General features: G+C 42.3%; 1 protein-coding gene across 1 annotated transcript in view; it reads right to left on the bottom strand.

The window, feature by feature from the left end:
- Nucleotides 1–15,026, bottom strand: part of PCSK2 (proprotein convertase subtilisin/kexin type 2) — a 239,685-nt gene that overhangs the window by 206,694 nt on the left and 17,965 nt on the right. Inside the window, exon 2 of the mRNA XM_061436282.1 lies at nucleotides 3,755–3,859. Coding sequence (XP_061292266.1) covers nucleotides 3,755–3,859 — 105 coding nt within the window. The remainder of the gene's footprint in view (nucleotides 1–3,754; nucleotides 3,860–15,026) is intronic.

Raw genomic sequence — 15,026 nt, 5'->3', positions numbered from 1 at the left:
AGTGGTTTCTTTCATCCACAATTAAGAATGTATTTAAAGGAGGCCCGGGAAAGACAGCAATATTTCTGTTTCCACTTTAGAATAATAATGAAAACATAAGATGAGAAGAACAATATTATTTCATGGATTAAAACCCTGAAGAAAAAATATTAACCATCCATCTATTCATCTGACAGTCATTTATCAAGCATCTACTGTGTACTCAGAATGGTACTATAGAAAGATACCTAGAAATAAAGACGCAATTTTTGCTTTTTAGCATCTAAATGATGTTACACAGCATTATGCTAATCCTCTTAGCAGAAAGAAGCGGAAAGACAAGGGAGCACCTTTAAAACAGTCCTGCATCCGAATATTTGTCTTAGCTACTTCCCTCCATATTGATGAACAAAGGTAAGCATACTGAAAGTAGCACTGTGTTGGTGTGGGCAAAAGCCCATGTTATCCCTTTCTAGTCTTTTTCTTCTTTTCCTTTAACAAAAAATTTAGTAGTGAAATGAAGGACAAACATCCTTGAAATTTCTGATCAGAAGTTTGGTCCTCTATCTTTGTCTTCTTTATTTCTTGGGTTGATAGGAGAGCTTGGTGGTTTCTTTCGCTAAAAATCTACTTAGGTAGATTGAGCCCTGAGAGCCTGTAGAAGCTAAAACCATCCTGGGAATATGTACATGGCTCCTCGGACTCTGTATTTGCCTTAACAAGCCTGAGAATAGCAAGTGAGGGTGGCCAGGAAATATTGCAGAGACGGGATAAGAAGCAAGCTGGGGCAGTAAACATGATTCAAGTCGATTGGTCTATGAGATAACATGTTTCAGAGAAGGATGAAATAACTTGGTCTTCTTTTCCCTTTCATTAAGCCCTTTTATTTTACCTGTGCCCTTTTTCACTGAAATATCACCAAGTATTTTAAATAATCAAGCCTTTTTTCTTGGTGAGACTCATTTTTGGTGTAGAAAAGCGATGAAATAGATATTTTGTTCTAGTGTTCAAATAACTATAAAATTTTATTTCATTTATTTATTAATATTTTATGATTCCAACCATAGAATATTTATTCTTGTTTCTAAAACAGTCCTGGTAAGGAACTCAGGCCAGTGCCTTGTTTCCCCTCCATGTGGTAATTTAGGGACCCAAGCTTTCTCCATATTGTGGCTCTGTTATTCTTTATTATTATTATTTACTTATTTTTTAATTGGAATATAGTTGCTAAAACAACTTGCTCTTAAGATCTTGATTCATGAAAAGTAACTTGCAACATCTGTGCAAGAGACAGAAACATCCTTTTCATCTACCCAGTCCTTCCCCTCTCCTATTCTTCCAGTTTCTTCTCTTTCTGCACCTTGTTTGAATGTGCTTGGGAACCCCCAAACTGAGGTATCCTAACTCAATGTATTTGTCTTTTGTTGAAGTCTATAAGTCCACAGGCCTCACAGCAGCCTTATGATACGGCTTTTGTACTCTGCATGGTCAACGTTTTTTTGTTTAAGAGCAGTCATCCTCATGTTTGGCATCAGCTGATGCCAAAACTAGATGACCCCAAGCATGTCATGCAGAAAAGACTCAGGCCTTAATCTCACATTTGGGAACAAGGCAATCATTACTAGCAGGGTTTTTTTTTTTTTTCATTTTGCAAACAGTTATGAGATTTTATGCTTTATTTCTTTTCCTAAAATGATTGTATTAATGACAGCAGCCCTGACACCTAACCTGTATGAGAAGGCAGATAAAAGATACAGGAGATTTATGATCTTCAATTTCACTGTTATCTTCTCTTGTTCTCTGTGGATAGGGCAGATGGATACCCCCAGCAGGCAGAGGAAAGTGGCTACCAGGACCCTTATAATGGGCAATGGAGAGAGAATGGATGCTCCGTTTGGATAAAATAGATACTACTTTGAGATGAAAGACAAGTGACTGGAATCACCAATGCAGGATTTCCTTCTTTATTCCCCATCCCATCATATTGTCTTCTCTTTCAGAAACATCTCTGTACACTTCAAGAATCAACATTTCAAAGACCGTTTCAAGTAAGTGCAAGAATAAAACAATCTTAATCTAATGGGCTCAAGGTGTCTCTCTGAACCAAACGATGGCTTCTTAGTTTCACTATTTCTTGGTTCTCTTTCCCCATCCAAACCTCTTAGGCATCATTTTTCTTCTTTCCCAGTTTCTTTTATTGTTTCTCTCTGAATGATCTCGGGGCACTGTCTTTAATCATGGAAGAGGAGAGACACATAAGGGACTTTTAAGAATTATATAAATAAAAGTAAATAATTGACCATAAAGGGTAAGACCATGGGGCAGGCATGAAGCATAAGGAAAACCAGTGTCACATGTACCAGGGTGGTCATGGTCCACTGGTACATTCTCTGGGTACACAGGTGAGACAGGCAGGATTCCCTGCCCATGGGCTTCTCAAGGACATCCCCAGACACTGAACTAGTACAGTCAAGGTCAAGGATGTGATGACAGAAAAGAGTTTCTCTCTTAAGTAAGGGTGCCAGCTTCTACAACAGACCCTTTAAGAATGCTTGGCCTAGGATGACAGTACAGACATCTTTAAACCTACTGCAAAAGCAAAGATAAAGTGGATTCTCAAAGCAGTGTTTCCGTTCTAGGGAATGTGGGATCCCCTGGGTTGAGGAGTTCCAGGAAAATTGCCTGTGGCATGTCAGCTGGTGATCGGCTGGGGGAATCTGCTTCATCTGTATTCCTAATTAAAGTCCACATTCAGCACAGTCACATGTTTCCATGAAAAGCCCCACCAGAATGATTCTAGATTCCACCAGCTCAAAAGGAGTCTCATATGTAAATGTCTAATTCAAACATCTGTCCTCTTTACATCTGTGTCCCCCATGTCCTGGGCAAGAGGGCATGAAGCCTTCAGTGTACAGATAGCAGGCTGCCTGGATGATGACTTTCCCTCTTGGTGAACTGTCTATAAGAAATCAGAACCTCCCAGTTGAATGAGTGGGGAAAGCAGAAGGGGTTAGAGGGGGAGGGTTCAACGATGCCCAAAGTTTCTATTCTGAGAAAACAAGAAGTGGGAACACTGGAGAAGGATGCTTTTGGACAGGGTGATGAGTTTGGTTGTAAGTAAATGGATTTAAATTTCCAGGGAGGGGAAGGGAGTAGAAATTGAGACCTAGAGTCCAAGAGAAGGTAAAGATTGGAGTTCAGAGTGGGAGTCCTAAGCATCAGGAAGACAGGGGGCCTGGGTGACATAGACCAGAAAGTGCCATGATGGGCAGATGGGCAGAGGAGGCCGTGGACTCAGTCATGTGTGGACAGGAGAAGCCAGCTGTCTCCTGCAAGCTGATGGCTTGCTGGCCCTCTCATGTTCCCATTCACCACATGGGGCATGGCAGTCTCCTCAGGGCATGTGGATTCACCAGGAGAAACCTCCCATAAAACGACTCATTAAACTGCTGGTGTCTTCCCATCCATCAGAGGCCAAAACACATCCCCTGGCAACCTGAAATCCTCACATAACAATGCAAGAGGAAAGGCCAGAAAAGGGGTGGTATCCCTGTTTACTCCCTTCCCTTGGCCTCTTGAGGGTAAAAGTATTATGTATAAGACAGAGGAGCAGAGTCCCCAGGACCACTCTGTAAAGGGTCCATGTGGGTGATTGCAACACACCACTGAGTGCCTTTACTCCACAGTCCTGCCCCCAGCCCCACCCTTGCACACTCCCTCCACAGGCTCATCTGTGGCCGCAGACGTTAGAAGGCAGATTTCTAGGAAGACTCACCCTGGGGTCTCTCTCCAGCTGCTGCTGATGCTGTAGGCTGCGTCTTCTCTTGGCCTTGGCCAGGCCATTGTGATAAAAATGGTACAGGCCTTCAGCAAAGGGGAGCTGCAAAAAGTCAGACAGACACAGGCAAGGTTAGCTTCTGGGGGTGCCCCTGGACAGGGATGTCAGAGCCGGGGTGCATGCTGGGACTCCTGGGATGGGACTCCACATGTGACCCTCTGGTTCTCTGTCACTGTTCTCTTCCCCATCTCCCCACTTCTCTGATGTAATATGTTCACCTCCCTTCTCCCCCAAACCCATTCTTTCTTCCACTATTGTAGTTTTCGTCTATCTTTTCATCTTCTCTTCTCATCCATAGGGACTTCCCTTTATGTCCATCCCCACACCAACTTCTCTAGTCTCTTCTCTTAGCAATCACAAGAAAAGGAAACTGCAGGCCATTAGCCATTAAAATGGATCCCATGTGGACCATCCCCAGGTCCCCCCATTGTGCCTGTATAAATCTTTGATCCCAAGTCCGTGAACATAATAAAGTAGTTGTTGTTTTATTAATAGATTCACAGACTTGGAGAACAAACTCAAGTTCCCAGAGGGGAAGGATGGGAGGAAAAGAGAGGGAGTTTGGGATGGACATGTACACAGTGCCATATTTAAAATGGATAACCAACAAGGACCTACTATTGTATAACACAGGGAGCTCTGCTCAATGTTATGTGACAGCCTGGGTGGGAGGGAAGTTTGAGGGAGAATGGATACATGTAAATGTATGGCTGAGTCCCTTTGTTGTCCACCTGAAACTACCACAACATTGTTCATTGGCTATCAGTTCAGTTCAGTTCAGTCACTCAGTCGTGTCTGACTCTTTGCGACCCCATGGACTGCAGCACGCCAGGTCTCCCTGTCCATCACCAAATCCCAGAGTTTACTCAAACTCATGTCCATTGAGTCAGTGATGCCATCCAACCATCTCATCCTCTGTTGTCTCCTTCTCCTCCTGCCCTCAATCTTTCCCAGCATCAGGGTCTTTTCAAATGAGTCAGCTCTTCGCATCAGGTGGCCAAAGTGTTGGAGTTTCAGCTTGAACATCAGTCCTTCCAATGAATATTCAGGACTGATTTCCTTTAGGATGGACTGGTTGGATCTCCTCGCAGTCCCAGGGACTCTCAAGAGTCTTCTCCAACACCACAGTTCAAAAGCATCAATTCTTCTGCGCTCAGCTTTCTTTATATTCCAACTCTCACATCCATTCATGACTACTGGAAAAACTATAGCCTTTACTGGAAGGACCTTTGTTGGCATGTCTCTGCTTTTTAATATGTTGTCTAGGTTGGTCATAACTTCTCTTCCAAGAAGTAAGCGTCTTTTAATTTCATGGTTCCAATCACCATCTGCAGTGATTTTGGAGCCCCCAAAAATAAAGTCTGCCACTGTTTCTCCATCTATTTGCCATGAAGTGATGGGACCAGATGCCATGATCTTTGTTTTCTGAATGTTGAGCTTTAAGCCAACTTTCACTCTCCTCTTTCACTTTCATCAAGAGGCTCTTTAGTTCTTCACTTTCTGCATTAAGGGTGGTGTCATCTGCATATCTGAGGTTATTGATATTTCTCCCGGCAATCTTGATTCCAGCTTGTGCTTCATCCAGTCCAGCGTTTCTCCTGATATACACTGCATATAAGTTAAATAAGCAGGGTGACAATATATAGCTTTGACGACCCCTCTTCCTATTTGGAACCAGTCTGTTGTTCCATGTCCAGTTCTAACTGTTGCTTCCTGACCTGCATATAGATTTCTCAAGAGGTAGGTCAGGTGGTCTGGTATTCCCATCTCTTGAAGAATTTTCCAGAGTTTATTGTGATCCACACAGTCAAAGGCTTTGGCATAGTCAATAAAGCAGACATAGATGTTTCTCTGGAACTCTCTTGCTTTTTCGATGATCCAGCAGGTGTTGGCAATTTGATCTCTGGTTCCTCTGCCTTTTCTAAAACCAGCTTGAACCTCTGGAATTTCATGGTTCATGTATTGTTGAAGCCTGGCTTGGAGAATTTTGAGCATTACTTTACTAGCATGTGAGATGAGTGCAGTTGTGTGGTAATCATTGGCTATAGTCCATTATTAAATAAAAAGTTTAAAAAATAGTTGTTGCTTTATACTAATAAGTTTGGGGTTGGTTTGTTACTCAGCAATGGAATACAGGAACAAATGGGTAGCTGAAAAGAAAAGTTTTATATTCCTTCCATTTTTAGGACTGTGCGTATTTGAAACTCTACAATAGTATTGGCTCTGTCTGTCAGTTGGTGACACCAGCCTGGAGCAGCCCAGATAAGGGCCTTCAAGGGATGTTCCTGGCACTGGAGGAGGGGATCTGAGGCCAAGGAAGCAGATACTGGATGAACTTCAAGGGCATAGCAACTTTGGCTAGGGGTGTGCGAATGAAAATTTTTTAGAACACTGTAGCATTTGTGATTTAGTTTCTGTTCATTAAAACCACCTTCTTCAGGGCAAATTAAACATAAATATTTCATGTGCATCTTTCCAGGCTCAAAGGTTCTTGAATGTTTTCTCTACTTAACCCTGCTGATGCACTCAGGGAAATGTTAAGATTTATCAGAAAGGAAGAGGGAAGATGGAGAAGGGGAAAAAAAATGTAGGTGTGCTCATCTTTTGCTCTCTAAAGACTTGTGCCTGTGACCACAATCAGGTGGTAAAAACTTGGGAATTTTATTTCCTATTCTGGAAGGCATGAAGAATCTGTGAATTTTTAACAAGAAAGGAAATTTGGGGTTATCAAGCACCATTGAGCTTTGGACAGACATTGTTCTGGCTCTGTTTTACTGATTTTTTTTAAATTAAATTTGAATAGAGGCAACTGGAAAACTCTTTCTTACAGTAGAATTCCAATTAACAAAAGTAGAAGTCATGAAAGGAAACTGAATATCACCATTTGGAAGCACCATGAGTAATTATGATTGTAGACGCAGACATGGGGCATGGACTTGTGGACATGCACGGTCAGTGGTAGAGGAGGGTGGGAGGAATTGAGAGAGTAGCACTGACACATATATACACTACCATTGTAAAACAGTGGTTAGTGGGAAGCTGCTGTATAGCACAGGGAGCTCGGCTCGGTTGCTCTGTGATGACCTAGAGGTGTGGGATGGTGGAGTGGGGGAAAGAAGGCTCAAGAGGGAGGGGATATGTGCATACTTATAGCTGATTCATGTTGTTGTACAGCAGAAACTAACATAACATTGTAAAGCAATTACACTCCACTAAAAAAAACACAAATAATTGTGGTTGGCCAGTGTCACCAAAGGATGCTAAAATAGTGGGTCACATCTAATGATAAACAAAGAGAAATAATACCTTTATGGTGGAGAAATCTGGCAGAGACCCCCTCAACCAAGCTATCCAAGTTAATCTCACCACAGATGAAACACATCAAAATCACGTGCCTCCTGATACGATACGCTGAGAAGGAGACAACACTTATATGATTTTCTTGCCAAAAAAGGTAATCTGTGTTCAGTCAGAGGAAGCCCTTAGCTGGCTACTACCCTTCCAAACCTTCAAGTTCATGAAAGTCAAATCAGGACAGTAGAAATGTTCAAAACTGGAGGAGACTAACGATACAGGGAAAAAAATCAATTCCTATCTTGGATTGGGTCCTAAATCAGAAATAAGAACATTAGTGGAACAACTGGAATAATGTGAACCAAACCTGTAGATTAATTATCAGTGTTGTAGCAATGTTTTTCCTGGCTTTGATAATTGTCCTATGGTTTTGTCCACGTTGACTTTGGAAAAGCTGGATAAGGGGTATATGGGAACTTTCTGCTATTTAAAAAAGAGTAGTTTTTATTGTGGTAAAATATACATAATATAAAACTTTTCATTTTAAAGTATTCAGTGCACAGTTTAGCGACACTAAGTATCTCTCCACTGTTGTGTAACCCTCACTACTATTGATACCCAGAGCTCTTTCCATCCTGCACATTTAACTCTATGTTCATTAAGTAACCCCTCATATCTTCTCCCCAAGGTCCTGGATGCCACCATTCTACTCTCTGTCTCTAAGAATTTCAGTACTCTAGGTATCTCATGTAAGTGGACTCATACAATATTTATCCTTTTGTGACTGACTTATTTCACTCAGCTGAATAGCTTCAAGGTTCATCTGTGTGAAGCATTGCCCGAATTCCCGTCCCCTTTTTCTGGCTGAATAATATTCCATTGCTTGTATGTACCATGTTGTGTCCATCCATTCACCAGCTGATGGACACCTTCCGCCTCTTGGCTATTGTGAATCATGCTGCTGTGAACATGGGTGTACCTGTGTGCAATTTTTTGCAAAATTTTTAAGTCTAAAATGATCCCCAAATTGAAAGTGTTTACAATGTAAAAATATTTTTCTAAAATTACATTTGGATGGCCTTAAGAGGATCATATGTTTAAAAAGTTCAAGCTGGAGGTCCCACCACTTCCCATTATCACATCCTGAAGTCCTTCCACATGATTATAACCGAGGGCAGTTGAGTGGCACCCTGGCTTGGTCTAACTGCCTCATTTTATAGAAAAAGACACTGTGGCTTACGGAGGAGCAGGACTTCCTAGTTGAGGGGGGGAGCTTTTAAAGGAAATCCTCGGTCTCTGGACTGTTCCTCCAGACCCTCCACACCACACAGCTTTCACTGCAATCTCTTGCTATGTACGTCCCATCCCCTTGGTAACAAGTGCTATGAATTCATGAGATTGAAGGCTGGACTTCCTGACAAAGAGGAGTGTGACTCAAGCACAGCCAAGCTGGTGAGTGACCTCCTGGGGACCCATGACCCCAGATTCTTTGACTAGAAGCACTATCGTGGTTATAGAAGACATGGAGTTACTAATACTTGGTCTCATAGAGAAGACCTGGAGTTACTAATACTTGGTCTCATAGAGCTGATATTGGAAACTTGGGCAATATAGAGGTAAATTGACTGATCACAGATTAAACAGAAGATTAACCTGCAGGCATTGGCTATTTTTCTGAGCCCTTTTTGCCTCTTGTCTTTGGAGTGTAGACTCCAAATCCACAGGCCTCCGAGCCTCTGAGAAGTGACTGAGGAGATTATGAGCAAGTTTGAGCCTACGTCAGGCAGGGAAAGACAGATGCCATGCCCATTTCAGTAGTGCAAGGTACCTGCTGTCCATAGAGACCTCAGTACATTCCTCCATTTCTTAAGTAGATGCTGATCTTCCAAATAGGAATGATATATTAAAAGCAATCTTAAGTCCTCAAAGCTTCACTTGTTTCCCAGTAAGAAACTTCTCATATATCTCAACTCTTGTTTGCATGCTTAGTCGCATCAGTTGTTTTTGACTCTGCAACCCCATGGACTGTAGCCCAGCAGGCTCCTCTTTCCAGGGGGATTCTCCAGGCAAGAATACTGGAGCGGGTTGCATGCCCTCATCCAGGGATCTTCCGGACCAATGTTATCTTCATTTAAACACACATACACACACACATACCCTTCTATTCTTCTTTTACACCATCACCTTTGTCTCTTAAGGCAAACTATGCATGGTTCCAGAAGGAAGGAGAAAACAGAAGTGAACGAAGAATTCACAGCAAATTGTCAGCTTGAAGGTTCAGGCTGGGTGACAGTATAATAACGCTGCTAACTCAGACTTGCAGTTTTTAGAAATTCTCATTATGCCACGGAATGTTATGGATCCCAGCAACGCTTCTCATTGCCTCTCTTCTGTCTCTCTTGCCTCCTTTTCCCATGGATAACCATGGCTCTGAGCTAAAGCTCCTCTTTGAACCCACACGCTCACTTTCCTCAACAGCAAGAACTGGCTCCTGATTGTGAACAGATAAAAAGGCATGCTAAATCCTCCTGGAGCCCACACCTGTCTCCCTTTAGACCAGGGTCCCTTCCCCTTAGGCACCCACTGGGACGCTGGTCTGCGAAAACAGTCTCCACCTCAAATTTTGTGCTTCTGTGCATTTGCTGTTTTAGGAATGACCACTGCTTCTCACAGGCTCTCAAATGGGTCTGGAACTCCCAAACATGGTGGTGGTGGGAGGTCTCTGGTCCTGACCCATCACTTTTCCTTTGGCAGGTTTTTCCCTTATGCTGATTTTCATGATGCTTAGTCATGTTTATTTGAGAGTCAAGCTTGGTGGAATATTGGACTTCGTTCCACATATAAAGAATTTTATAATTCTATTGGCAAGGGGAGCTCCTGTACGGGGTTCAAGGAGTAAAATCTGGGAAATAAAACATCAAGGATTGAAAACTGGCCCATCTGATAACAGTTCCATGGGGTGGGGGGGTGAGGAATTCTGCATTTCACAAGGGGGCCTAGTTCTTCATTTTACTGACATTTCCTGAGACCATGGTTAATTTCCCTGGATTGCATGCACTCTCTTAGGGGTGGGGGATTTCACTTTGCAGTAAGGAGGAGGGAGAAAGGGAACTGGGGGGGCGGGGGCAGGGACATGGTCCCAGACTCTGCCCTACTGGCACTTACAGGCCAATGAAGAAACACACAGGAAAATTACAATGTTCAATTGACAAAAACATATAATATTATAGAAACAGAGATGGACAGAAATAGGGAGATTGCAGCTTTACAGCCACAATTAGAAGGTAAGGAAAAAAAGAGAAAGAGAGAGGAAGGGGTACCCCGAGAACATTTTGGAGAGAGGCAAGCTCAGTTGATATGATTTAGCATTAAAAGGCCTCTCCTTGCCACCAAAGTTTCCCTCTCAACTCCATCCTAAATTTAATTCTTTTTTCATATCAAACACTTGAGTGAAAATCCAATTATCTCTGGGAAGGATGACACCCTAAGCCATGGTCAGCTAAAGGCCTCACTGAAATTTGCTGATGGGATGGAGGGTCAGAGGTCCAGAAAGGAAGAGAGGAGAATTTATGGGGATGGGGGACAAGGGGCAGGGGCTGGGGCAGGGTCGGTACCAAAGTGTATTCCTGCCTATGTTATACCCATGCTTCAGCCTGAATAATCTCTTGTTTAATAGGTTCTCATGGCTCATCTGTGCTAACCTGTATCTTATCCCCCAATCAAGGTTCCTCCTCCTTCAAGTCTGGACCTAGGGTCACACACCTCAGCCATCTGAATACTCTCACCTCTTTCTGTCTTGTTTTGGGAAAAGAGATGGGCAGAAAGTGGGTATGGAGGGATATCAGTAAAGACCACCACCTCTCCTGCATGAGACTCCTTCTCTGTCTTCCACTTCCCCAGGACCAACATAAATTGTAGCTCTTGTCAGGCTCTTGGGTGATTAACAAAGAAGCTCAGAGAGCATGATGAGTGGCTAAGCATGGAGACAGCAGCAAACCCAGGGAGGTAGTCTGTGGCTCTGATGGCTGAGGAGACCCTGGAGTCCTCATTAAGCTTCTCTGATCTTAGAGAAAGCCTCTCAGGCACAGGGGTTTCAGTCATGTATCATGATAATGTGTGTTACAAACCACAGAAAGTCTTATTGCTGTTGTTTTGCTAAGTCGTGTCTGACCCTTTGCAACCCCAGGGACTGTAGCCCACCAGGCTGCTCTGTCCCTGGGATTTCCCAGGCAGGATTACTGGAGTGGGTTGCTACTTCCTTCTCTGAAATCTTAGTAGCTCCAAACAGAAACCGATTATTTAGCTCAGTTTCCTGGATCAAAAATTTAAGCTTACTGAGTGGCCTCTCAGGTACTGACTTCATATATCAAGAGAATTTAGAGCACGTGACAGACTGGGAGAAAATATTTGCAAAGGATACATAAAAGATTGCTATCCAACATACACGAAGAGCTTTTAAAATTCAACAATCAGAAAATAAAGAACTTGATTTAAAAGTGGTCCAAGGGGACTTCCCTGGTGATCCAGTGACTAAGACTCCACGCTCCTCAATGCAGGGGGCCTGGGTTCAATCCCTGGTCAAGAAACTAGATCCCACATGGTGCAACTGAGAGTTTGCATGCCACAACTAAAAGAGTTCACACGTGTAAATTTTTAAATTAATTTTTTTGGAGTATAGTTGCTTTACAATGTTGTGTACAAAGAGCTTATACTGTATAGCAAAATGAATCAACCATACATATCCATATATTCCCTCCCTTTTGGACTCCCTTCCCATTCAGCTTACCAGAGTGCATTAAGCAGGATTCCCTGTTGTTAAAAACAAAACCAAAAACTAGTATTATTTTTCCTGCAAAAACAAAAAAAGAGAGAGAGCAAGAGGGATAATGCATGCTACAACGAAAGATCAAAGATCTTGCAGCTTCAGCTAGGACCCCATGCAGCCAAATAAATTTAAGTGTATATATATTCTTTTAATTGTTAAAAAGTAAATGGATCAAGGACCATAACAGATCCCTTGGCAATGAAGACACACAAGTGGCAAACAGGCAGATGAAGAGATACTCCACATCATATGTCATAAGGAATTGCCAATGAAAACCACAGTGGCATATCACTACACATCTATTAGAATGACCCAAATCTAGAACACGGACTGCATCAAAGGCTGGTGAGAAGGTGGAGCAACAGGGTGTCTTATCCATTGTTGGTGAGGATGCAAAACGGCATAGCCACTCTGAAAGATGGTCTGGCACCTTAAGAAGCTAAACATACTATTTCCATATAATCCAGCAACTGCACTTCTTGGTATTTACCCAAATGAGTAGAAAACTCATGTTCAGACAAAAACCTGCGCACAGATGTCTAGAGCAGCTTTATTCATAACTGTCAATATTTGGAAGCTTTCGAGATGTCCTTCAGTAGGTAAATGGATAAATAAACTGTGGTATATCTAGATAACAGACTATTGCTGCTGCTGCTGCTAAGCCACTTCAGTCGTGTCCGACTCTGTGCGACCCCATAGACGGCAGCCCACCAGGCTCCCCTGTCCCTGGGATTCTCCAGGCAAGAACACTGGAGTGGGTTGCCATTTCCTTCTCCAATGCATGAAAGTGAAAAGTGAAAGTGAAGTCGCTCAGTCGTGTCCAACTCTTATCGACCCCATGGACTGCAGCCTACTAGGCTCCTCCATCCATGGGATTTTCCAGGCAAGAGTACTGGAGTGGGGTGCCATTGCCTTCTCTAAATGGACTATTATGCACTGCTAAAAAGAAATGACCTATCAAATCACGAAAAGACATATTACTAAAGCAAAGGAACCCAGTTTGAAAAGTCTGCATACTGTATGATTCCAACTATCTGAAATTCTTGAAAAGGCAAAACTCTGCAGAGAATAAAAAAAGTTCAGTGTCTGCCAGAGGTGGTGGGGGCTGAGAAGAACAGGTAGAGCACAGAGAATATGGGGGAAGTCCAAATATTTTGTATGATATTATGATGATAGATATGTCACTATACTCAGGTCCAAACCTACAGAATTTGCACCAAGAGTGAACCCTAAGGTAAACTATGAATTTCTGGCATTATGACGTGGCAATATAGGTTCATCCTTGGTAAAAAAAGGTGCCATTCTGGTGAGTAATGAGGAAAAATGTTGATAAAAGTAGACAGCTTATGTGTGTAGGGGCAGGCATATATGAGAACTATCTGTACCTTTCTCTCAGTTTTGTTGTACACTTCAAATTGCTTTTTTTAAAAAAGAGCAGTATACTTTTGTTTTAAAGATTTTTTGATGTGGACCTTTTTAAAAGTCTTTGTTGATTTTGTTACAATATTGCTTCTGTTTTTTGTTTTGATTTTTTGGCCATGTGGCGTGTAGGATCTTAGCTCCCCAAGCAGGGACTGAGCCTGTACTTCCTTCATTGGAAGTGCAGAGTCTTAACCACTGGACTGCCAGGGAAGTGCCTTAAAGTTGCTTTTAAAAAATAGTCTTAAAAATAGACTTTTGGGCTCAGTGACAGAAGTAGAGGGCGGGATGATTTGAGAGAATAGCTCAAATTGAAGCATATACATTACTTATGTAAAATGGATAACCAGTGTGAGTTTGATGTATATACATTTCTGTATGTAAAATGGATATACATTACTGTATGTAATGAAGCATATACATTACTGTATGTAAAATGGATAACCAGTGCGAGTTTGATGTGTGAAGCAGGGCACACAAAGCTGGTGCTCTGTGACTACCTGGAGGGATAGGGTGGGGAAGGAGATGAGAGGGGGTTCATGATGGAGGGGACACATGTTCCTATCGCCAAATCATATTGATGTATGGCAAAAAAAATCACAATATCATAAAGTAATTATCCTCCAATTAAAAGAAATAATCTTAAAAATAGTCTTAAAAATAATATAATCCATTTAAGAAAGAAAGTGTTAGTTGTTCAGTCCTATCTGGCTCTTTGTGACTCCATGGACTGTAGTCCGCCAGGCACCTCTGTCCACGGAATTCTCCAGGCAAAAATACTAGAGTGGGTTGTCATTTCCTTCTCCAAGGGATCTTCCTGATTCAGGGATCAAACTTGGGTCTCCCACATTGCAGGCAGATTCTTTACCATCTGAGCCACCAGGAAAGACGCTCATTTCAGTGGATTTCAATTGCTATAATTACCCAAACAAAGCAGCGTGTTGGAAATGGAATATAGAGTGAGTGAGTGAGTGAGTAAAGTCGCTCAGTTGTGTCCGATTCTTTGCGACCCGGTGGACTGTAGCCCCCAGGCTCCTCCGTCCATGGGATTCTCCAGGCAAGAATACTGGAGTGGGTTGCCATTTCCTTCTCCAGGAATATAGAGTATGTATCTTTCTTTTTTTCAATTTTTATTTATTATTTTTATTTCTCTTGATCATTCTTTTCCTTTTATTTGTTTGAGGGGCATGTTTGGGCAGTGAATAGCATGGAGATGAGGACTTGGGCACTTTGAATAAATCCAGTGATTCTAAAACTATAAAAGGAGATAATAATTGGAACTATTCAATAAGAAGTCATTCCACTCTTAGCAGACTGGCATAGGGATGCACAGCAAATGACAGGCTATCTCATAAAAATCAATCAACAAGAAACAGACCAAGACAATTTCATACTGAAGGCAAATAAGCCACATTATTTAGATGAATAAAGTAAATATGATTTCACTAGAGAAATGGAAGGCTTGACAGCTCCTTTGAACAGATGCCGCTCAAACAGAAGAGGAGCCTAATTATTTATTTGTGCCTTCAGCTCCTCTGTCAACAGGAGGAAGCCTGTGGTGTGAGGATGTCATGTCTTTCAGTAACCAGATGTGACAGAAAATCTTACTCAGCCCGAACTTATCAGGGCATATTGTAAGGGTCACCTGATCTGAGAAAGCCCTTTGTGTGT

Source organism: Bos javanicus, chromosome 13, assembly GCF_032452875.1.
Source record: "Bos javanicus breed banteng chromosome 13, ARS-OSU_banteng_1.0, whole genome shotgun sequence".
Taxonomy (NCBI): Eukaryota; Metazoa; Chordata; class Mammalia; order Artiodactyla; family Bovidae; genus Bos; species Bos javanicus.
Note: the sequence above shows the minus strand (reverse complement) of the source record. Positions and strands in the feature narration are given on the sequence as shown.